General features: G+C 49.8%; 1 protein-coding gene and 8 non-coding genes across 15 annotated transcripts in view; all 9 read right to left on the reverse strand.

Moving 5' to 3' along the window:
• Positions 1-24,114, reverse strand: part of TEX14 (testis expressed 14, intercellular bridge forming factor) — an 85,665-nt gene that overhangs the window by 58,853 nt on the left and 2,698 nt on the right. For all 7 annotated transcript variants that reach the window (XR_009456453.1, XR_002092087.2, XR_002092085.2 and 4 more), the window contains exons 2-9: positions 8,848-8,962; positions 7,257-7,422; positions 6,154-6,290; positions 5,264-5,345; positions 4,552-4,682; positions 3,180-3,293; positions 2,672-2,795; positions 2,191-2,369 (exon numbers count right to left, since the gene is read on the reverse strand). Coding sequence is in view for 3 of the 7 variants with exons in the window: in XM_014608143.3 (XP_014463629.2) it covers positions 2,191-2,369; positions 2,672-2,795; positions 3,180-3,293; positions 4,552-4,682; positions 5,264-5,345; positions 6,154-6,290; positions 7,257-7,422; positions 8,848-8,962 (1,048 nt within the window). In the remaining 4 variants the exon portion in view is untranslated. The remainder of the gene's footprint in view (positions 1-2,190; positions 2,370-2,671; positions 2,796-3,179; positions 3,294-4,551; positions 4,683-5,263; positions 5,346-6,153; positions 6,291-7,256; positions 7,423-8,847; positions 8,963-24,114) is intronic.
• Positions 10,242-10,447, reverse strand: LOC132245267 (small nucleolar RNA U3). The gene has a single exon (XR_009457093.1). It is a non-coding gene; the product is annotated as a small nucleolar RNA U3 (small nucleolar RNA).
• Positions 12,382-12,581, reverse strand: LOC132245266 (small nucleolar RNA U3). Its single transcript, XR_009457092.1, has one exon. It is a non-coding gene; the product is annotated as a small nucleolar RNA U3 (small nucleolar RNA).
• Positions 13,461-13,667, reverse strand: LOC132245258 (small nucleolar RNA U3). Its single transcript, XR_009457084.1, has one exon. It is a non-coding gene; the product is annotated as a small nucleolar RNA U3 (small nucleolar RNA).
• Positions 18,453-18,662, reverse strand: LOC132245257 (small nucleolar RNA U3). Its single transcript, XR_009457083.1, has one exon. It is a non-coding gene; the product is annotated as a small nucleolar RNA U3 (small nucleolar RNA).
• On the reverse strand, positions 20,597-20,803 carry LOC132245264 (small nucleolar RNA U3). The gene has a single exon (XR_009457090.1). It is a non-coding gene; the product is annotated as a small nucleolar RNA U3 (small nucleolar RNA).
• On the reverse strand, positions 21,683-21,889 carry LOC132245259 (small nucleolar RNA U3). The gene has a single exon (XR_009457085.1). It is a non-coding gene; the product is annotated as a small nucleolar RNA U3 (small nucleolar RNA).
• On the reverse strand, positions 22,769-22,975 carry LOC132245265 (small nucleolar RNA U3). The gene has a single exon (XR_009457091.1). It is a non-coding gene; the product is annotated as a small nucleolar RNA U3 (small nucleolar RNA).
• Positions 23,851-24,057, reverse strand: LOC132245260 (small nucleolar RNA U3). The gene has a single exon (XR_009457086.1). It is a non-coding gene; the product is annotated as a small nucleolar RNA U3 (small nucleolar RNA).

Genomic DNA, 24,114 nt, shown 5'->3' on the forward strand with positions numbered 1-24,114 from the left:
AGTGATCAAAAAGGTTTGGGAACCACTGCTCTAGACAGTAAGTATTCTGCTTACTTTTTCATTTCAAATTGCAAATAAGTGTTCTTCAAAATCTTTGTCTAAGATAAAGGGTTTTTCCTCATCTGCAAAACCTCATTTCCTGTGTAATGTAAAACTGTTCAAGGGAACAGTGATTTCAGATATTTTAAGTACAGACCATCTGTTAGAGGAAAGCTGTACTGTAATTTACAGTTCATGTATATTAAAGAGAACCACTTGACTTAAATCATATTTCTGTCTAAAAACATTAGCCCTATCACAATGACAAGTAATACCTAAGATTCAGTGATCGTTGAAAAAAGATAGCAAGAAAATGGAGCAGGGAGGGGGAAGAGTGGGGGGGCAGAAATCATTATTCATTTCAGTTCATTCTCTTGGTACCTTTGGCAAACTCAGTTTCTAATGTATTTCAAAATTTATCATCACATCAGCCAGTGTCTCCCTCTTATATATGCTACAGGAGGGAGAACTCCTGTTTACCTTTTCATGTTTTAAAAGGAATTTGCTTAAAGAAGTTAAGATGTAGTACACAAAACAAAAAACCTGGAGAATTTTCAAAAATAATTTTACCAATTCCAAATGACTTTGGTAAAAGTCCCTTTCCAAAGGAAATTAGGGACTATTTAGGGAGTCCCCAACAATCTCCTTCTTACCAAAGATAAGCAATCAGCATTATGATTAAAATATGAAGAGTAGAATGAGCATAACCAAGTGAAATGTGTGTGATAACAGTCTACAACTGGGGTGACAAATACACAACTTGTGGACTGGATCCAGCCCACAGAGGGCAGTTATGTGGCCCAAAGAGCCGTTAGCTTTCTTGGTAGCAAGGGCACACTGCTGGCTCATATTCAGCTTATTGTCCACTGTCACCCCCAGGTCCTTTTCTGCAGAGCCACTGCCCAGCCAGTCAGCCCCCAGCCTGCACCGATGCATGGGACTGTTCTTTCCTAAGTGCAGGACTTTGCACTTGTCCTTGTTGAACCTCATGAGATTTCTTCTGGCCCAGTCCTCCAATTTGTCTAGGTCACTCTGGCTGCATTGGTAGGAGCACTGCCAGCAGATCAAGGGAAGTGATCATTATCCTCTATTCAGCACTGGTGAGGCCACATTTGGAGTCCTGTGTTCAGTTTTGGGGACCCAACTACAGGAAGGATGTGGACAAGTTGGAGAGAGTCCAGCGGAGGGCAACAAAATGGTTCGGGGGCTGGGGCACATGACTTGCGAGGAGAGGCTGAGGAAACTGGGCTTATTTAGAGAAGAGAAGAGAAGACTGAGAAGGGATTTAATAGCAGCCTTCAGCTTCCTGAAGGGGGGTTCAAAAGAGGGGGAGATAGACTGTTCTCAGTGGTGGCAGATGACAGAGCAAAGAGCAACAGTCTCTAGCAAGGGAAGCTTAGGTTAGAAATTAGGAAGAATTTCTCATGATGAGGGTAGTAAAACACCGGAACAAGTTACCCAGAGAGGTTGGGGAGTCTCCATCCTTGGAGGTTTTTAAGACCCAGCTAGACAAAACTTTGGCAGGGATGATCTAGTTGGGGCTGGTCCTGCTTTGACCAGGGGGTTGGACTAGATGTGATCTCCTGGGGTCCCATCCAACCTGAATTTTCTATGATTCTGGGTATCCTCAACTGCAACTAATCTCAGTGCAAGTTTCAGGGTCCCCAAAACCCAGTTGTATTAGGCTCCAGAAGTAAAGGTTCAGTAAAACAACTGCAATTACTTCTGTTGGAATTACCTTTACCAGAGGAATATAATTAAAATCTCAACAAAGATTTCTCCCTCAGTGTTCAATGGAAGTAGGCTCCATTTTATAATAGAGCCTTTACATTCTAGAGAAGCAGGCAACCTTTTTCTACTAGTAAAACTGATTTTTAAGTACTTATAGCTAAGACCCAAAAATTAAATCCACCTTAATTTTGGCCACTCTTGATGGGCACTAACCATGTAAATGAGCAATGGAGATGTGGAAACCTCAGCCCCACAAGCCAACTCTACAATACTGACAACAGTCAGGATGAATCTCTGCTGCCCTCCTCAAAGATCCTCAGGTAATCATGAGATCTCTCAACAAGATTACCTTGACAACAGAATTTAGTCCTAAACTCAACCTCACCTCCCTTTCAAAGTAATAACAAGGCAATTCTTTACCTTTCGAGCGTGTACTCCAAGTTTGTTAACTTTGCTTCGCCGGCAGAAACAATCTGTACAGCATAGGAGGTCAGTGAGCGGTGGACAAATCCACGAGCATGCAAGAACCTCAATGCATCATTAATTTGAAGCAGCAGAAACACAATTGTCTCCATGTACAGTACTGGGAACTCTGAACGCTGAAAAAAACAACAGGTAAGAATTCACACTGCTGATCATCAATGTATAGTACAGTGCAAAACCTAGTTTTATGCAACCATATGGGTAGAGAAGTCAAAAAGCGATGCTTTCTACTGTAAAGTAATTCACAGTGCACATAGCAAATGCTGTGTGATATCTGAGAAACCACACACTAATACAGGGAGTTAGGACTTCTCACTTTCTGCATCTAAGCAGCAAGTGCAGATTTTGTAACACACTGAACCTTTTCCTAGGCAAACTGTTTGTTAAAAAAAAGAACAAAAACACCAGTTCCACTTACCCTTTCATGGAGGATGCTGTACAGTGAGCCAAAGCTAACTCTCTCATACACCAAACGAGTTTTTTCCAAGTCACTAGATAAACAAACTGCCATCAGCTGCAGCAAGTGAGGATGGCGAAGTTTACTGCAAAAAGAGAGAGATCCCAAGAGTATTAGGAAAGAAACCTCTGGCCTTCTGCACCTTTTCATTGATATAACTGTTTCTAACTTATCACTAAAATATGCAAAATAGCAGAGTTGTTCACTGGCAGACAACTGTTTGCTGCTGTTTGAAGATGTGTGCAGTGATGTACTTATGGTACATGTCAAGTATGCAGAGAGGGAATCCCGCCTACTCAGTACTACACTTTCCACTGCACATCTGAGAAAAACTGAATTGTGCATCCCATTTGCAAAAAGCAGAGAAGCCAAGATTCATCCTTTTGCAAACCTGTAGGTTTTTATTCCAAGGCTGCCTGGGCTTGTCTCAAGCCCTGAAACACTGGAGACACTGTACCCTTTTTCTTACCTACTATGCTCCTGCTCTGCTATTAGAAGATCAGCTAAACGGAGCTTACTACAGTTCTGATGTGGTTTAAAATTGAGCTCCTTCACCGTGACTCTGCTGCCACCCCACATTAGGCTACAAAGAAAAAGAGAGAGGATTCCATTTACTGCATTTGTACAATAGGTTTTTCAGTTATAGCATCACTTATAAATAACATCAAAGCTTCTCAGGATTACAGAGCTGTCTCCTGCTGTTAGCAACATGCCATCACTTTGATAACCCTGGCAATATGCTTTCAGCTTTCCAAAAGAATAAACTCTTTGCTCACCAAAGAGTAGCTACAGTGAGACAGAGACTGTTTTACAGAGAGAAAAAGTGCTGCCATTTGGCAGACCACATTACCACAATCTTACGCAAAAAACCACAGCATTAGAAATCACTTCTCACAGAGGCAGTATCCAACCCCCATGAGACAAGCTAGTTCTGCTGAGGAGTGGCAGGGACCAGCCTGCGGATCCTCTGAATAGCCAGAGTTCTTCTGCAGATCAGAAAAGGCACAATGGGGCCTAAACTGCACTTGTGGCTCTACCCTTTGGGTCTGAGCAAATAGGCTACACCAGGTGTGCCCAGGGCCTGAACTTGGACCACCCTAATCCAAACTATGAGCACACACCAGGGCCAGTTTATAGACAGCTCAACCTCAGGGAGTCCCCAACAATCTCCTTCTTACCAAAGATAAGCAATCAGCATTATGATTAAAATATGAAGAGTAGAATGAGCATAACCAAGTGAAATGTGTGTGATAACAGTCTACAACTGGGGTGACAAATACACAACTTGTGGACTGGATCCAGCCCACAGAGGGCAGTTACGTGGCCCAAAGAGTTTTTTGTGGGCTGGATCACTGACCTCCATGGGCCAGATTCAGTCCCCAGCACTCATTCAGCACAGCTGCCAGAGTCCCTGTGCTGGTGGTGTTAATCCACAAGGCAACTAGAGCTGCTGTTTTAGCAGCATCCCTGGGTTTCAGAGCCTCATGGAAACAGTGGCTCCATCAGATGCAGGGATTAACACACTCACCTGGTCAATGGGAAGCCCCACTGTACGGCCTTCAAGAAACCCCATGGGCTGAATCCAGCCCTAGGGGCCCAACAACTTTGATACCTTTTGTCTAGAGATGCTACAAGGAGAGATGACAAACAAAATACAACAGGAAAGAAACCCTGCTATGGCAGGGAGATGGAATGGATGATTACAGAACATGTTGCACTCTTGCTTCTACGATTAGTGAAAGGAAAACAAATCCAGACAGGTCATCTGCTCCAGTCACTTGCTACTCAAGTCTTCTAATATATATTAAACAATAGCAGAAAACAGTTTCAGATCTACTCACTTTGTCATAAGCATGTATGGTCCCGTGTGGTAAGAGAATGTGGGTTCATCATCTGCCTGGAACACTTCTCTATCCCCAATGATAGGGAGAGATGCCAGGTACCCAAGCTGCTTATTGCCTGTTAGATGAAACTGAAACAAGAACAACGCAGTGCATGAATAGGAAACACTCAGCTCCTCTCTGGTTCTACCTCCCAGCTCAGGTACGCATTCAGTGTGCCATCTTAAGGTGTTGGGAGGTCAGCTAAAGTATCTAAAACACTGTTTTGAAGCAGAAAAATGCTACATTAGCACTAAGTATATCTACCCAGGACAAGTGACCAAAAGCAAATGTTCGCCCAACTGCACAAATTAAAGATCATCTTGAAAGGACTTAAATAGCCATGTTAAAGGATCAGCTGCCATACCCGAGTCACATAGGTGGATCCCCTTGGTATAATCCTTTGTTTGTTTCCAAACAAATCCCAGTTTGGGACTCTCTAATGTTTGCAGACAAGGATTTCCATAGTCCTATTAGTCACTCCCCAATTTGTTTTCCATTCTTTAGCAACCAGTAAAAAATAACTAACAGTGATTGAAAACTAATAAATAAAGGGCCATCTCTGGAGATCTCTCTCTCTCTCTCTCTATATATATATATATTTATTTATTTATTTTAAACACAAGTGGAAAGTGCTGCCAAAGCTCAGAGCCCACCAGCTTTCATGTCTTACCTTCCCGAACCCAAAGCTGTAGATGTTCCGTGATGAATTTGCTCCACCTTTTAGAAATTTACCCAGAGGACTGTCTGCAATCCTAAGTGTCAAAGGTATAGTATTCAGTAAGTCCCTATATAGACTAACAGTGCAGACCAAGGCTTTCAGAAGGGTTACAATTCCAGCTCCCAAATGAGAGCACTTATTAACAAGACACAAGTACTGTATCAGGGCTTTGCCTGGGTTCCTTTGCCTGGGCTAACCCCTGTGCTACAGCTGAAATGAAGCCTGACCTGTAAAGTAGATGACAGCACACCACCGCATGCTGCAACATGCACCAGTCATATTTCAAAAGCTTGGGCATATGCTGGCAGCTTGCCTTTAATAAGCAGCTCTTACCGTCTATATGATTTTGTTTAAAACGAATCAATCAAGTGAAAATTAATATATAGGCACCCTGCAGTCACCTGGACACTCAAGTATTCTGTTTACAGAAAGATATTTCCAGGCAGACTCTTCAGTTGTGTCAATAAAAGATATGAACTGGCTCCAGACACACTCTCTAAGGATCTACAGAGATTAAGAAACTGGATTTATTTTACAATGCATAGTGCCAGGCATTTGAGATCTAATAAAATAAAAATGCTTATTCAGTGAAACATTTCTGTTAAATAAAGTAGAAAGTTTAAGCTACTATCTTACAAACTGAGTCTACTATAACAAAAAGAATTTCATCACTAATAACTAACCCCAGACAGTAGCTTCTCTGAATACGCAGCTTCAGCTGCAAAGCAGGTATTGCCAAAAACAGAGCATAAATGACAATAAAAAGAAAAGACATGTTATACTTCTGGACCTCTGAGTATAGAATGGAAGGTGCCTGAGTCAGTACCTGAGGTCAGTCTTACCCTTGAACAAGGCCACCAAATCTACCTGGGCCACAGATCAGTACTTTGGATGAGTCAGTCTTCCTAAGTAAATCAGAAGGGAAATTCTGAATTGCGGCCTGCATGTGTGAAGCACAACGCTGCATAAATTCCAGCATCTGAAAAAAATGAATCGTCGCCTACTTGTTAATGGTAATATACAGCCTCAGCAGAAATACCTAGCTTATTAAAATTCCTATTAGACCATTTATGGACAGTGAAGACGACACTAAAATGCGAGTATCATACCAAATCACTCACGTTCAAAAAACAGCTGCAGTGTGCGAGTGTGTGAGTGTATAAATCAATAATATAAATGGGAAAATAAAACCAAACCAAGAAACCAAGAAACACAGATGATTTCAGTAAGGTAAACATGGTAAAACTTCCAGCAGTTTTCCTTGCTAGGAAATCTCTTTTTCAGTAAGAAATGCACATTAAAAGAAAAATGTAAACCAATGTCAATCACATTTTGTTGCAGGGTTATGTTTAATGCGAAGTGACACATTGTATTTGCATCATAACAACTGCAGATCTAGGTCCTGATCTTCCAAACACTTACACATATGCTTGGTATTACCTACAAGAATATGCGTAGTTCCAATAGGCTTACTCACAAACAGAGTTCCACGTGTGCACGAGGGACTGCAAGATCAGGCAGGGACTATTGTTATAGTTCTCATCACTGTACATAAACACCTCACTGTCCTGATTCTGCAAGATCATTAGCACAGGAAGGAGCCTCATTAAAATCAAGTTGCTCTCAAGTGACCCTGGTCTCTAAGTAACACTGAGTGTGTCTACACATGCGTTACTGCGCAATAACTAATCAGGCATAAATCTGATACCTGTACGGCACAGGTATCAAATTTAAGCTTGAGTCGGCATAAGTCACCATATTTACTGCGCAGTAGGAGCATGCACATGTAGATGCATGCCCATACTACGCAGTAAATGTGCATGTGTAGACACACCCTGTTAGAATGGAATTCTTCAATGCTGTCTAAAAACACCGCTTCCTGGGCTATCAGGATTTTACATCTGGAATGTATCTGATGTTTGAAATCTTTGGTACAGACACATACCTGAGCACTAGTTTCCTTTCCAGCTGACAGAGCCCAGCACTGTGGAGTTCTTCCATCTTTATCGTGGACTCGCAGATCACCGCCCACATCCAACAACTTACTAAGAACCCCCTGATTTCCTGAGAAGGCTGCAGCATGTACTGGCGTGCTCCCATCATAGCAACGGCTGAAGAATATTAAAGCAGAAATATTTCAACTTATTTTCTTTGGAAAATAACTACACTTCTTGAAAGAAAAACATACAGACAATTCTTTTTGTGTGTAAAAACAGATGTCTATACACACACACACACACACACACATATACGAGGTGTTATATATCTACACTCCAAGTATCACTCCACACACAAAACCATAACCTATTACAAAAACCGCACCCATGCATCCGTACAAAGGCCCACTGGCCACCCGGACCTGTTATAATACCCATGCCGCGTGCTATACATACACAAACAAACTCTGGTCTCTCAGACCAGGCATCCCTTTCTTCCATTCCCCACCCTGCTTGCGGGGTCACAGCCTCAGTTCACCCTTGTCCACGCTGCAGTCACTCCAGCTCCTGCTAGAGGACCCACTGCTGCTGTTGCTGTCCTCAGTTCCACTTGTCTCTTCTTCTTCCTCGCTATCACTGCCCCCTTCCCCGCTAGGGGGAAGTTGGAAGATCCTGTGCCATGTGTCTCTGTGCCAGATGGCTTTGGCTGCATCCTCCCCATCCTCCACTACTGATTTCTGGAAGTAGGTCTGGAGTTCACTCAGAGCCATTTTCACACTCATATATATACTTCTGCACAACAAAATACACCCTGATCTTGACACAAGGGGGGACATATATAGAGGAAGTACACCCTGGTCACCATCCACACATGGATTACAGAGAAGTAAATAACTCTGCCATAGAATAGTACTTGTGTTGGGCAGTACTATCCTATGGCAAAGTTAATTGGTTTACTCCAAGCTAATAGCACCACTCGTGTAGACGATGACACTTTACTGCCAAGCTCATTAGGCAACTCCACAGTAAGTGTCTTGTGTAGATGCCCCCACAGAGGTACAGCTGAGGTAGGTGTATGGGTAGGTGAAGACACTTAAAGCTCTGAACACGGACGTGCTCAAACAGAGACACTAAAGATACCTATGCTACAAGCTTCTTCCCACTGAACTCTTGCGACACTTGGCTGTTATGTGGTTATTCCAAACCCACACTTGCCCACGGAGATATCCTAGCACACGCAGCTGCAGTGTGTGTCCCTCAGACTGCTGCTTACAAAGGCACATTCAGTCTGATGGCACAGAACTCTAATTATCCTGATATTCACTTGTAACAACTAATATAATATATCACAATGACTAATAACTAACTTGTTTCATCATGTAACATTATAAGGCATATTTGCCATTCAGCCCCAGAGTAAAGTGCTGTTGTATAATCTATCCCCAGCTGCCATGAAGTTGAATGATCCTGCTCTTGTGAAGGGCATGTATCTTTTGCATCTGCTCATTTGTGTTTATTAAAGACAATGTTGTGCATCACAACAGTTCAGCTGTCCAAAAAGGTTAAGTCTGCATCAATGTATTAATTCTTATACTTAACTGATTTGGGTCCGAGCCGTAATCCAACAGCACATCCACTATTTTGCCGAGACCGAAGAGTGCAGCAGTAAAGAGAGCAGTCTGGCCCAAGGAGTTTACTGCATCCACGTGGATCCCTACAACAACAACACGGAAACACAGACACTAAATGTCTTTCCTGCTCGAGGACCCCTTCAGGCACATGCCACTGATTATCCCGCTGGGAAATGAATCCCTTTACATGGCTGCTCAATTCCTTTCCGAATATTCGGAAAATGTAAATCTACAAGATCACGTCTAATGGAAAACTATCATGCTCTTTAAGCCTGTACAATTTTGAATGTATTGCCTATTATCAAATCTTACTGGTTTGGGTTAAATAATAAGCAAATGCCAATGATGCAAAATATATTAAATAAAATCAGATAATAAGGAATACATTATATTTCCTAATATAAAAGAATAAAATGCCTTCAATAAGAAGCCTTGCTTATTCACTGTAAACTGTTTTAGCTAAATCGCTGCCTTCCAAAATGTGGTAGTGAAACAATAGGTAATTTCAGAAACTTTATGATTAGCTTTGGCTTGAATTTAGTAAGACCTACAGCAGTTACACTAAGTAGGTTGAAGTGGGTGTGTTATAACACTCACCTTGCCCAGAAACTCCTATTTAATAAAACCAAACTAAGACATTAACACACTTCAGCTACCTTTGAATCTTTAATACCACATCCAGGAGAAAGGGAGCTGAGGAGGAAATCCCTGGCATTAGAAAGCTTATCAAACTCTGCCCCAACTGCAGAGCACTCAGAACAATCCTGGCCTCTACAGAAAACCCTTTTTTGAGAAAACTCCCCAGAGACTAATCTCAAGATGCTACACAAGCAGAAAAAAAAGAAAGACAAAGAGTGCTGGAAAACGTGAGGCAGCCCAGCACAAAATTTGAGACGGTTTGGGTAGCTTGCACAACTGCGGATCTCAAGAACGGGAGCAATAGTGCACCTCCAGTGCTGCTGTAGGATTTTGGACAGAGCGCAATGCTGGAAACCCCTCTGCTTGTGAAGTCGGACTGATGTTAACAGCTGTTCTCCGGCAGACAGCTTCCCACCATAGTTAATAAGCAGACATGCAAAATCTTCATGTTTCAAGACTGAGGCTGGCAGAGGATTTGTATCAGCTTGTGTCGGGGGCCAGAACCAGCACTAGTGATTTATCCCTTTTCAGCATTAACTGTCTAGAACATGCCCTAACTGTCTAGGCCAGTACCCAGAGACAAAATAGAGTTTCTTAGGAAAAGTTTTAACGTTTACTATCCCAATGCCACACACTCACACAGCACCAGCCAAAAACTCAGCAAATGCAAGTGCTACTGAAGTCATAAGGCACAAATCTACTTTTAACCAATGAAAGATGCTAACCACTCAGTCCACGCCCTCCCTCTCCAACCCCAAAGGGGTGGAACAGTCATCAATGACAGACAGCACCACAGAGCAGCACCACCCACCCACCTCAGGCTCAGGGAAGGGCACCACAACTCGTCCTCGTGGCCAGCAAGACCAAACACTTTCAGACACATTTCTCTAGTTACCAACTATAGAAATGATCCCTGAAAGCATAGTCTTAACTTGGCAAAGCACCAGCTACGCCCCCCACCTCAGCTCCACATGCTCACAAGATACAGTGACACACCACTGCCCCACCAAGCACCAGCCCCAGCATCCACCTACACCCCACAGCGGCACCACATGCCAGGCCAGCTGTGCTGTCACTGGGGTCCTGCAATCACCACAACCAAACATTGCTGACACCCCTTACCCAGGAACCCTGTCCCCTAATTAGCATAATCTCTCCTCCCAACCAACCAGAATCCCAGCCTGTCTTCCACAAATGCTGGGGCCCCTCAGTGGCACCACCTGACAGTAACACAGTGCACCATGGTGGAAGTGGCAGTGCAGCCCATCTGCCCACCACTCCTCCCCACAAGCTACCCAACATGACCCCAGTGCCCTGCACTCCCTGAAGCAACGATGGTAGGGCCCCGCACAGGCAGTCACAGGCTGCGTCAGAACAAAAGATTATTAATGTTTTAAGGGTTTTTCAGGGATCCTGGTTTTCTCTGATAAAAAAATGCAAATTCTCTGATTAAAATCCCCAAAATCCATGTTTCTTTTCTGTGATTAAAATGAAATGTCTCTATATGCACAAATGTACCAGTTAAACACAATGCTTTACTGCTATATGTACAATTTTAATGCAATTTGGAAGCCTACTAGTGCCTCAATCCCAGTAACAATAAATTCTAAATACTTCTACATTTTGGCATTTGATTTGGGGGTTTTTATCATGAAAAATCAGAGCTTACCCTACCCCCTTCACTCATAAGGATGCAGGTCCAGCTGCAGCTCTCCTCCCTGGCCACTAGTTTGTGGGGCTCAGCAGCCCTGATATGCCTTTACCCTGCCCATGCCATTGCCCCTCACTCCCCACCCACAACCTCCCCAGCCCTGGTGGTCCCCTTTGCTTCCCCACCCACAGCCAACTGAGCCCTGATAGCACCACTTACTTGCCAAGGACCCAGGTCCACAGCTCCCTAGCCTTGCAGCAGTACCCTAGCCCCAGCTGCTGCCTGTGGCAGAGTCCAACTTCCCCATGGGCAGCATGGCTGGTGCAGAGCCCATGGCTCAGGGGGGCAGATGCAAGCTGCCCACTGTGGGCTCAGGCTCCCCATCCTGCTGCCCCCCCCAGCCGCTGGGGCCCAGCAGGCGGGACCTGGAGTGGCAGGGCAGAGCAGGGTGGGGTGAGGCAGGGCAGCAGGATAGAGAGCCCGCACCCACCCCATGCACAAATCCCTCATGACCCCCATGTGAGTGCCTGCAGTAATGGGGAGCCTCCCATAACTGGGGGGGCGGCAGGTGTGCACCATGGCAGTGAGCAGGGACTGCCTATAGCTGCCACGCACGGCAGTGGCCAGTCTCAGGGGGGACATGTGCCCCCCATGTGTTGCCTATGACAGAAGCCAGGGCCTCCCAGAGAAGCTGCCTTGGGTCTGCCCCACTCCCTGCCTAGGCCCTGCAGCTGCATGTTCCAGCCCCAGCTACAAGCACTGCCCCAGCTGGGCAGCATCCCCAGCCACAGCCCTGCCCAGTTCCCTCCCTATGGGGGCCTCAAACCCTGACCGCACCCCCTCCTTCCTGCCACACTTCCCTGCAGGGACCTGCCCAGGCACATCCCTGGTCACATCCAGATGCAGGTGTACATATGCACATGGTGACCCTGTCTGACTGCCCTCCTCCTGCTCCCACCCAGCCCGGGGAACCCACTGTTTCCCATGTTTTTCTCCTTAAAACAAGAAAATCCTGGGTTTTCTGCATTTTTCTATGGCAAATAGAAAACCTGGATCTCTGGTAATTTGGGATTCCTGGGGATGGACGCACAGCATTGCCACAAGCTCCTTCCTGCAAGGACCAACCCAGGAACCTCCCAAGAACACCGAAAAACAGAAAAAACTAAAACCACATTTCTCACACTTTCTGTTTTTAACCAATGAAAGACGCTGACCACTCAGTCCGCGCCCTCCCCCTCCAACGGGGCGGAACGGTCATCGATGACGGGCAGCACCGCACAGCAGCGCCACCCGCCCGCCTCGCGCTCAGGGAAGGGCGCCACGGCTCGTCCTCGTGGCCAGCGAGACCGATCACTTTCGGACACACTTCTCTAGTCACCAACTATAGAAATGATCTCTGAAAGTATAGTCTTAACTTCTCACTTCCGCGGACGCCGGCCCCCCCCGGCCGCACGTGTTTCCGGGACACGGCGACCCCCCGCCACCGCCCCCCAGCTCCGACCCCGGCAGCCGCCCGCGCCTCGCAGCGGCGCCGCCCGCCCGGGAGCCCCCGCACCCACCCCATGCACAAATCCCTCATGACCCCCATGTGAGTGCCTGCAGTAATGGGGAGCCTCCCATAACTGGGGGGGCGGCAGGTGTGCACCATGGCAGTGAGCAGGGACTGCCTATAGCTGCCTATAGCTGCCACGCACGGCGGTGGCCAGTCTCAGGGGGGACATGTGCCCTCCATGTGTTGCCTATGACAGAAGCCAGGGCCTCCCAGAGAAGCTGCCTTGGGTCTGCCCCACTCCCTGCCTAGGCCCTGCAGCTGCATGTTCCAGCCCCAGCTACAAGCACTGCCCCAGCTGGGCAGCATCCCCAGCCACAGCCCTGCCCAGTTCCCTCCCTATGGGGGCCTCAAACCCTGACCGCACCCCCTCCTTCCTGCCACACTTCCCTGCAGGGACCTGCCCAGGCACATCCCTGGTCACATCCAGATGCAGGTGTACATATGCACATGGTGACCCTGTCTGACTGCCCTCCTCCTGCTCCCACCCAGCCCGGGGAACCCACTGTTTCCCATGTTTTTCTCCTTAAAACAAGAAAATCCTGGGTTTTCTGCATTTTTCTATGGCAAATAGAAAACCTGGATCTCTGGTAATTTGGGATTCCTGGGGATGGACATACAGCATTGCCACAAGCTCCTTCCTGCAAGGACCAACCCAGGAACCTCCCAAGAACACCGAAAAACAGAAAAAACTAAAACCACATTTCTCACACTTTCTGTTTTTAACCAATGAAAGACGCTGACCACTCAGTCCGCGCCCTCCCCCTCCAACCCCCAAAGGGGCGGAACGGTCATCGATGACGGGCAGCACCGCACAGCAGCGCCACCCGCCCGCCTCGCGCTCAGGGAAGGGCGCCACGACTCGTCCTCGTGGCCAGCGAGACCGATCACTTTCGGACACACTTCTCTAGTCACCAACTATAGAAATGATCCCTGAAAGTATAGTCTTAACTCTTCACTTCCGCGGACGCCGGCCCCCCCCCGGCCGCACGTGTTTCCGGGACATGGCGACCCCCGGCCGCCGCCCCCCCAGCTCCGACCCTGGCAGCCGCCCGCGCCCTGCAGCGGCGCCCCGGGCCGGCCCAGCAGCAGTCTCCGCGGGGTCCTACAATCGCCCCAGTCAAACCCCGCCGGCGCCGCTTTCCCAGAACCCCCGCTCCCTCATTAGCATGCAGCCCTCCCCCAGCCAACCAGGACCCCGCCCCGATTTCCGGGGATGCTGCAGCTGCTCAGCAGCTCCTTGGCCCACGTGACCGGAAGGCGGCGCGGCAGGGCGGGAAGCGGCGACTGCAGCAGTGGAGGGGATGGGAAGGGAAGGCAGCGGGTTTCGGGGCGCACGACCCAGGCTAAGAAGGGAAAAAAATCACAACAAACAATAACGGGTCTCTCTCTCACTCACTAAAAGAAAAGATAACCTGAGCCAGCCTCTGCGTCAGTGCAGACAGGCCACTAACCTACTGAGGAGGCTTTAAACCAGGTTTGTGGGGCTGCGAGGTAGGTGGGGAAGTGGGCGACCTGGAGGAAGCGCGAGCAGGAGGGGGAAAGAGAGGAGGCCATTCCTCAGAAATCAGGTGGGGGTCTGCACACCAATGCATGGAGCCTGGGAGACCGGCAGGGGGAGGCCTCGCATGGTGACAGACCTATGAGGTGGCTGGACTAACAGAGACTTGGTGGGCGCTCGCCTCAGAGCACTGTCATGGATGATACAAACTGTTCAGAGAGGGCACACGCGGGAGAAGAGGAGGAGGAGTTGGACTTGATGTAAAAGAGCCATATTGCTCGGAGCTCTGGTATGAAACTGGAGACAGGCCTGTCAGAAGTCTCTGGGTTAGGGTCAGAGGGTCTGTACAGCAACGTTGCTACAGCGCCATGCTTTAGTACCTCCTTTTGGAAGTATTAAAACATGGCGCAGTATGGGCTGCTACTGCACCGTGTGGGCGGTGCACGCTTACATTTTGCAGCTAAGTCACTACAGCGATGTAGCTGGCAATCGCATGTAGACATACATGATTGCTGTGTTGGTGTAGAGCGCCCTGTGGCACCACAGCACATCTCTGCGTCACTGTAGGGTGACATGCAGACACATCCAGAGGGGAGAGCAACAAGGATGAAGTTGTGGTGGGGGTCTGCTATCGACCACCAGACAGGAGGATGAGGTAGATGAGACTTTCTTCAGACAGCTAGCAGACGTTTCCTGATCACAGGCCCTGGTTCCCAATGGAGAAGTTAAATCATGTTGACGTGCTGGGAGGGCGATACAGCAGTGTGCATGCAATCCACAGCATTTTGGGAGAGCACTAGAGACTGGTGCAAGTGCTGGAGAGGCCAAGTAGGGGCTGTGCTCTTCTTGACCTGCTGCTCACTAACAGGGAAGAAATGGTGGGGAGTGTAGTGTAGTAGTGGGTGGCAACTTGGGCAGTAGCCACAAGATAGACTGAGTTCAGGATCCTGAGGAAAGGAAGGACAGAGAGCAGCAGAGGAAGGACCCTGGACTTCAGAAAAGCAGACTTTGACTTGCTCAGGGAAGAGATGGATGGGCACGCTCCTGTGGGAGGCCAGTCTGAGGAGGAGAGGAGTCCAGGAGAGCTGGCTATACTTCAAAGAAGCCTTACTGAGATTGCAGGAACAAACCATCCTGATGTGCAGAAGACTATGGTGGAGAGGGGTCTGGCATAGACTTTTTCAGAGGCAGGCCCTCTGAGAAGGACAAATGGGTGGGGGTACAGGTATGGAGATGGGTGTGCAGATACCTGGTGCGAACTGTGTAACAGGTTTTTAATGGTTTAACTGTCAAATTGTGCTTTGATCTGCCACATGAACCACAAGGGCAGAGTGCTGGAGGAAAAGTTATTTTTACACACACACACACACACAGTGATGAGACTGAAAATCATGTTAAGCTCGGGCCTACTCACAGAAGTTAAAATACAGAATATTGATGCTAACTGCATCATGCAAGAGGATGCAAGTTCATGGCTAGGCCATCTGAGAATGAGTAATGAAGTATCTTTTTCAGCTTATTTTGCTATATTCAGGATGATTTCAGGCAGACTCCTAGTTGTCTGGTGTGTAATGTCTATCTTTGATTAATTCGTATGCTAAAGATTTCTTTTGCGATTAACTCGTGTTTATGTGTAGGAAGAAACATTCTCTATATGTGACAGGTGTCTCCTCCTGATTTAGTTTTGTTTTTGTTCTTCATTCATGATTTACCTTGTTTTCCAAGGACAAGTATGTTTCTCCTGGTTGTTAATCAGTTTCTTGATATGTTCCAACCTGGATAACCTCTTGTCACTGAAGAAGGTAACTCATTCAAATTAGAAATTTCTGATAACCGATAGTGAGCAGGTTGATTAACAGGATTTTCCTGTCAATTACTGCTTGGGACTCTCTCTTGATTTACACAACTAAAAGAATGCTTTTAAGTAAAACAGCAAACAGAGCGCATGCACTTCAAGAGTGAGAAAGAAGTCTCTCTGACACCAGCTGCTGATGCGCCCAACTTACTCAAAAAATCGAAGAGAAACAGACTGCCTCTTCATCACCCGTTTGGTGAGAAATCATCACTTTATAGCTAGTTACTGGACTTCGATTTGGTTTGGGCTCACTTAACTTGATTTTGAATACTTGTAGTAATAAAGCCTTTCTGTCACTCATCGAACAAGGTGTCATGTCAATCCCTGGGCTAGTCCAGAATCCTAGGTTTTTATTTGCTAACATATAGAAAGATATAAAAAAAAAAGACTAGCAGGTATGGCAGAAGACCATCTTGGCTTAGCAGGGAACTCCTCAGTAAATTAAATCACAAAAGGGAAGCTTACAAGAAGTCGAAACTTGTACAAACAAGCAGCACAGTTTGGGGAGGAGGCAAGCAGCCAACAGTGGTGAAAGAACAGGTTAGGGACTATTTAGAAAAGCTGGACATGTACAAGTCCATGGAGCCAGATGGCATACACCCAGGGGTGCTGAGGGAGTTGGCTGATGAGGTTGCTGAGCCACTGGTCATCATCTTTGAAAACTCATGGTGATCAGGAGAGGTTCTGGATGATTGGAAAAGCGCAAACACAGTGCCCATCTTTAAGAAAGGAAAAGGAAAAAGGAGGATCCAGGGAACTGAAAACCAGTCAGCCTCACCTCAGTCCCTGGAAAGATCATGGAGCAGATCCTCAAGGAATCCATTTCCAAGCACTTGGAGGAGAAGAAGGTGATCAGGAACAGCCAGCATGGATTCCCCAAGAGCAAGTCATGCCTGACCAACCTGACTGCCTTCTTTGACAAGATGACTGGCTCTGTGGATGCCAGGAGACTGGTGCATGTGGTCTTTTTAGCAAGGTTGATTTTAGCAAGGCTTTTGATACGGTCTTCCACAGCATTCTCACAGGACTGTAAGGTGAACAGAAAACTGGCTGGAGCATCAGGTTCAGTGGGTAATAACCTAGATTGTGGACTCCATCCTTGGAGGTTTTCAAGACCCAGTTAGACAAAGCCTTGCCTGGGATGATGTACTTGGGGCTGGTCCTGCTTGGAGAAGGTAGTTGAATTAGATGTGACCTCCTGAGGTCCCTTCCATTCCTCATTTCTATGATTCTAAAACAAGAGATGATTAATGGTGCTCTATGGGTTTTTTCATGGTAGTAATCAGAGCACATCCGGCAGTGCCAGCTACTTGAGGAACCATCTCTCCTTGCTTAGAGCCACGCTGCTTGGGGACCCTAGGGATGCACATGGCATTGCCATGAGCTCCCTCCTGTGGTGCGGTCTGAGCTCTGCAGGGCCTGCATAGGGTAGAAGCTCATGTGGCCAAGCCCCACAAGGCCAACACTACACAGAGAATCGGTGGGGCAGACACCTGGGGGCCCCTCCCAGGATGATACAAAAAATAGAGAAAAAATAAAAACAAAGCACTGGGACACCCCCAGCACTAAGAAACGCCTCTCAAGCGTCACCACTGTAAGTGCAGACACAAGTGCAGCTCCCAGCTGTAACTCAGAAGGGTTTCTGCAAAGCGCTCTGAGTTACAACCTTACCACAAACCAAACACAGGTTCACTGGTGGCTCCAGGGGGAGGGGAATCTAGCTGTGGGCTGGGAGCCTGCAGCCAGGGCTGTTTTCAGAATGGAGGGGAGAAAGGAGCTCCTTCTTGGGGCTCCAATGCACCTGCCCAACCCTCCGGGGAAATTCATAGATTCATAGATGTTAGGGTCAGAAGGGACCTCAATAGATCATCGAGTCCGACCCCCTGCATAAGCAGGAAAGAGTGCTGGGTCTAGATGACCCCAGCTAGATGCTCATCTAACCTCCTCTTGAAGACCCCCAGGGTAGGGGAGAGCACCACCTCCCTTGGGAGCCCGTTCCAGACCTTGGCCACTCGAACTGTGAAGAAGTTCCTCCTAATGTCCAATCTAAATCTGCTGATAACATCCCAGGCTAATAACACCCCAGACTGAACTCCCTCTGCTCTCTGTCCCCTCTTGCATTTGTGAAAACAACTGCAAGCTGAGAGCTCCACCACCACCAGGTTACAAAACTTGCTACGTTTTGAAACATCTTTATCTGGTAAAGATATTACACTTCAAGCAAAGACAAACAAGATTTTTTACCTAATCAGCCATTTTTAAAGCTGTCTGCAGCTTAAAACTTGCATTTGCTTACAATCATAACCTGCTTTCTGCAGCTAGCTCAGACAAAATTTTCACCTATGCACTTCCTGTTCTTAAACTAGTAAAAGATACTGACCACTCAGACCGTGTTCTTCCCCTCCAGCCCTTAAAGGGATGGAGCACTCATCAATGACAAGTAGTGCTGCACAACAACAACACCACCCACCTGCTTCATGCTCAGGGGAGACCACCATAGCTCATCCTCATGGCTAGCGAGACCAATCACTTTCAGACATACTTCTCTAGTCACCAACTATAGAAATGATCCCTGAAAGTATAGTCTTAACTCAGCAAAGCACCAGCTACGCCCCCCACCTCAGCTCCACATGCTCACAAGATACAGTGACACACCACTGCCCCACCAAGCACCAGCCCCAGCATCCACCTACACCCCACAGCGGCACCACATGCCAGGCCAGCTGTGCTGTCACTGGGGTCCTGCAATCACCACAACCAAACATTGCTGACACCCCTTACCCAGGAACCCTGTCCCCTAATTAGCATAATCTCTCCTCCCAACCAACCAGAATCCCAGCCTGTCTTCCACAAATGCTGGGGCCCCTCAGTGGCACCACCTGACAGTAACACAGTGCACCATGGTGGAAGTGGCAGTGCAGCCCATCCGCCCACCACTCCTCCCCACAAGCTACCCAACATGACCCCAGTGCCCTGCACTCCCTGAAGCAACGATGGTAGGGCCCCGCACAGGCAGTCACAGGCTGCGTCAGAACAAAAGATTATTAATGTTTTAAGGGTTTTTCAGGGATCCTGGTTTTCTCTGATAAAAAAATGCAAATTCTCTGATTAAAATCCCCAAAATCCATGTTTCTTTTCTGTGATTAAAATGAAATGTCTCTATATGCACAAATGTACCAGTTAAACACAATGCTTTACTGCTATATGTACAATTTTAATGCAATTTGGAAGCCTACTAGTGCCTCAATCCCAGTAACAATAAATTCTAAATACTTCTACATTTTGGCATTTGATTTGGGGGTTTTTATCATGAAAAATCAGAGCTTACCCTACCCCCTTCACTCATAAGGATGCAGGTCCAGCTGCAGCTCTCCTCCCTGGCCACTAGTTTGTGGGGCTCAGCAGCCCTGATATGCCTTTACCCTGCCCATGCCATTGCCCCTCACTCCCCACCCACAACCTCCCCAGCCCTGGTGGTCCCCTTTGCTTCCCCACCCACAGCCAACTGAGCCCTGATAGCACCACTTACTTGCCAAGGACCCAGGTCCACAGCTCCCTAGCCTTGCAGCAGTACCCTAGCCCCAGCTGCTGCCTGTGGCAGAGTCCAACTTCCCCATGGGCAGCATGGCTGGTGCAGAGCCCATGGCTCAGGGGGGCAGATGCAAGCTGCCCACTGTGGGCTCAGGCTCCCCATCCTGCTGCCCCCCCCAGCCGCTGGGGCCCAGCAGGCGGGACCTGGAGTGGCAGGGCAGAGCAGGGTGGGGTGAGGCAGGGCAGCAGGATAGAGAGCCCGCACCCACCCCATGCACAAATCCCTCATGACCCCCATGTGAGTGCCTGCAGTAATGGGGAGCCTCCCATAACTGGGGGGGCGGCAGGTGTGCACCATGGCAGTGAGCAGGGACTGCCTATAGCTGCCACGCACGGCAGTGGCCAGTCTCAGGGGGGACATGTGCCCCCCATGTGTTGCCTATGACAGAAGCCAGGGCCTCCCAGAGAAGCTGCCTTGGGTCTGCCCCACTCCCTGCCTAGGCCCTGCAGCTGCATGTTCCAGCCCCAGCTACAAGCACTGCCCCAGCTGGGCAGCATCCCCAGCCACAGCCCTGCCCAGTTCCCTCCCTATGGGGGCCTCAAACCCTGACCGCACCCCCTCCTTCCTGCCACACTTCCCTGCAGGGACCTGCCCAGGCACATCCCTGGTCACATCCAGATGCAGGTGTACATATGCACATGGTGACCCTGTCTGACTGCCCTCCTCCTGCTCCCACCCAGCCCGGGGAACCCACTGTTTCCCATGTTTTTCTCCTTAAAACAAGAAAATCCTGGGTTTTCTGCATTTTTCTATGGCAAATAGAAAACCTGGATCTCTGGTAATTTGGGATTCCTGGGGATGGACGCACAGCATTGCCACAAGCTCCTTCCTGCAAGGACCAACCCAGGAACCTCCCAAGAACACCGAAAAACAGAAAAAACTAAAACCACATTTCTCACACTTTCTGTTTTTAACCAATGAAAGACGCTGACCACTCAGTCCGCGCCCTCCCCCTCCAACCCCCAAAGGGGCGGAACGGTCATCGATGACGGGCAGCACCGCACAGCAGCGCCACCCGCCCGCCTCGCGCTCAGGGAAGGGCGCCACGGCTCGTCCTCGTGGCCAGCGAGACCGATCACTTTCGGACACACTTCTCTAGTCACCAACTATAGAAATGATCCCTGAAAGTATAGTCTTAACTTCTCACTTCCGCGGACGCCGGCCCCCCCCGGCCGCACGTGTTTCCGGGACACGGCGACCCCCCGCCACCGCCCCCCAGCTCCGACCCCGGCAGCCGCCCGCGCCTCGCAGCGGCGCCGCCCGCCCGGGAGCCCCCGCACCCACCCCATGCACAAATCCCTCATGACCCCCATGTGAGTGCCTGCAGTAATGGGGAGCCTCCCATAACTGGGGGGGCGGCAGGTGTGCACCATGGCAGTGAGCAGGGACTGCCTATAGCTGCCTATAGCTGCCACGCACGGCGGTGGCCAGTCTCAGGGGGGACATGTGCCCTCCATGTGTTGCCTATGACAGAAGCCAGGGCCTCCCAGAGAAGCTGCCTTGGGTCTGCCCCACTCCCTGCCTAGGCCCTGCAGCTGCATGTTCCAGCCCCAGCTACAAGCACTGCCCCAGCTGGGCAGCATCCCCAGCCACAGCCCTGCCCAGTTCCCTCCCTATGGGGGCCTCAAACCCTGACCGCACCCCCTCCTTCCTGCCACACTTCCCTGCAGGGACCTGCCCAGGCACATCCCTGGTCACATCCAGATGCAGGTGTACATATGCACATGGTGACCCTGTCTGACTGCCCTCCTCCTGCTCCCACCCAGCCCGGGGAACCCACTGTTTCCCATGTTTTTCTCCTTAAAACAAGAAAATCCTGGGTTTTCTGCATTTTTCTATGGCAAATAGAAAACCTGGATCTCTGGTAATTTGGGATTCCTGGGGATGGACGCACAGCATTGCCACAAGCTCCTTCCTGCAAGGACCAACCCAGGAACCTCCCAAGAACACCGAAAAACAGAAAAAACTAAAACCACATTTCTCACACTTTCTGTTTTTAACCAATGAAAGACGCTGACCACTCAGTCCGCGCCCTCCCCCTCCAACCCCCAAAGGGGCGGAACGGTCATCGATGACGGGCAGCACCGCACAGCAGCGCCACCCGCCCGCCTCGCGCTCAGGGAAGGGCGCCACGACTCGTCCTCGTGGCCAGCGAGACCGATCACTTTCGGACACACTTCTCTAGTCACCAACTATAGAAATGATCCCTGAAAGTATAGTCTTAACTTCTCACTTCCGCGGACGCCGGCCCCCCCCGGCCGCACGTGTTTCCGGGACACGGCGACCCCCCGCCACCGCCCCCCAGCTCCGACCCCGGCAGCCGCCCGCGCCTCGCAGCGGCGCCGCCCGCCCGGGAGCCCCCGCACCCACCCCATGCACAAATCCCTCATGACCCCCATGTGAGTGCCTGCAGTAATGGGGAGCCTCCCATAACTGGGGGGGCGGCAGGTGTGCACCATGGCAGTGAGCAGGGACTGCCTATAGCTGCCTATAGCTGCCACGCACGGCGGTGGCCAGTCTCAGGGGGGACATGTGCCCTCCATGTGTTGCCTATGACAGAAGCCAGGGCCTCCCAGAGAAGCTGCCTTGGGTCTGCCCCACTCCCTGCCTAGGCCCTGCAGCTGCATGTTCCAGCCCCAGCTACAAGCACTGCCCCAGCTGGGCAGCATCCCCAGCCACAGCCCTGCCCAGTTCCCTCCCTATGGGGGCCTCAAACCCTGACCGCACCCCCTCCTTCCTGCCACACTTCCCTGCAGGGACCTGCCCAGGCACATCCCTGGTCACATCCAGATGCAGGTGTACATATGCACATGGTGACCCTGTCTGACTGCCCTCCTCCTGCTCCCACCCAGCCCGGGGAACCCACTGTTTCCCATGTTTTTCTCCTTAAAACAAGAAAATCCTGGGTTTTCTGCATTTTTCTATGGCAAATAGAAAACCTGGATCTCTGGTAATTTGGGATTCCTGGGGATGGACACACAGCATTGCCACAAGCTCCTTCCTGCAAGGACCAACCCAGGAACCTCCCAAGAACACCGAAAAACAGAAAAAACTAAAACCACATTTCTCACACTTTCTGTTTTTAACCAATGAAAGACGCTGACCACTCAGTCCGCGCCCTCCCCCTCCAACCCCCAAAGGGGCGGAACGGTCATCGATGACGGGCAGCACCGCACAGCAGCGCCACCCGCCCGCCTCGCGCTCAGGGAAGGGCGCCACGACTCGTCCTCGTGGCCAGCGAGACCGATCACTTTCGGACACACTTCTCTAGTCACCAACTATAGAAATGATCTCTGAAAGTATAGTCTTAACTTCTCACTTCCGCGGACGCCGGCCCCCCCCGGCCGCACGTGTTTCCGGGACACGGCGACCCCCCGCCACCGCCCCCCAGCTCCGACCCCGGCAGCCGCCCGCGCCTCGCAGCGGCGCCGCCCGCCCGGGAGCCCCCGCACCCACCCCATGCACAAATCCCTCATGACCCCCATGTGAGTGCCTGCAGTAATGGGGAGCCTCCCATAACTGGGGGGGCGGCAGGTGTGCACCATGGCAGTGAGCAGGGACTGCCTATAGCTGCCTATAGCTGCCACGCACGGCGGTGGCCAGTCTCAGGGGGGACATGTGCCCTCCATGTGTTGCCTATGACAGAAGCCAGGGCCTCCCAGAGAAGCTGCCTTGGGTCTGCCCCACTCCCTGCCTAGGCCCTGCAGCTGCATGTTCCAGCCCCAGCTACAAGCACTGCCCCAGCTGGGCAGCATCCCCAGCCACAGCCCTGCCCAGTTCCCTCCCTATGGGGGCCTCAAACCCTGACCGCACCCCCTCCTTCCTGCCACACTTCCCTGCAGGGACCTGCCCAGGCACATCCCTGGTCACATCCAGATGCAGGTGTACATATGCACATGGTGACCCTGTCTGACTGCCCTCCTCCTGCTCCCGGCCCGGGGAACCCACTGTTTCCCATGTTTTTCTCCTTAAAACAAGAAAATCCTGGGTTTTCTGCATTTTTCTATGGCAAATAGAAAACCTGGATCTCTGGTAATTTGGGATTCCTGGGGATGGACACACAGCATTGCCACAAGCTCCTTCCTGCAAGGACCAACCCAGGAACCTCCCAAGAACACCGAAAAACAGAAAAAACTAAAACCACATTTCTCACACTTCCTGTTTTTAACCAATGAAAGACGCTGACCACTCAGTCCGCGCCCTCCCCCTCCAACCCCCAAAGGGGCGGAACGGTCATCGATGACGGGCAGCACCGCACAGCAGCGCCACCCGCCCGCCTCGCGCTCAGGGAAGGGCGCCACGACTCGTCCTCGTGGCCAGCGAGACCGATCACTTTCGGACACACTTCTCTAGTCACCAACTATAGAAATGATCCCTGAAAGTATAGTCTTAACTTCTCACTTCCGCGGACGCCGGCCCCCCCCGGCCGCACGTGTTTCCGGGACACG

The sequence above is a fragment of the Alligator mississippiensis genome, chromosome 14, assembly GCF_030867095.1.
Source record: "Alligator mississippiensis isolate rAllMis1 chromosome 14, rAllMis1, whole genome shotgun sequence".
Classification (NCBI taxonomy): domain Eukaryota; kingdom Metazoa; phylum Chordata; order Crocodylia; family Alligatoridae; genus Alligator; species Alligator mississippiensis.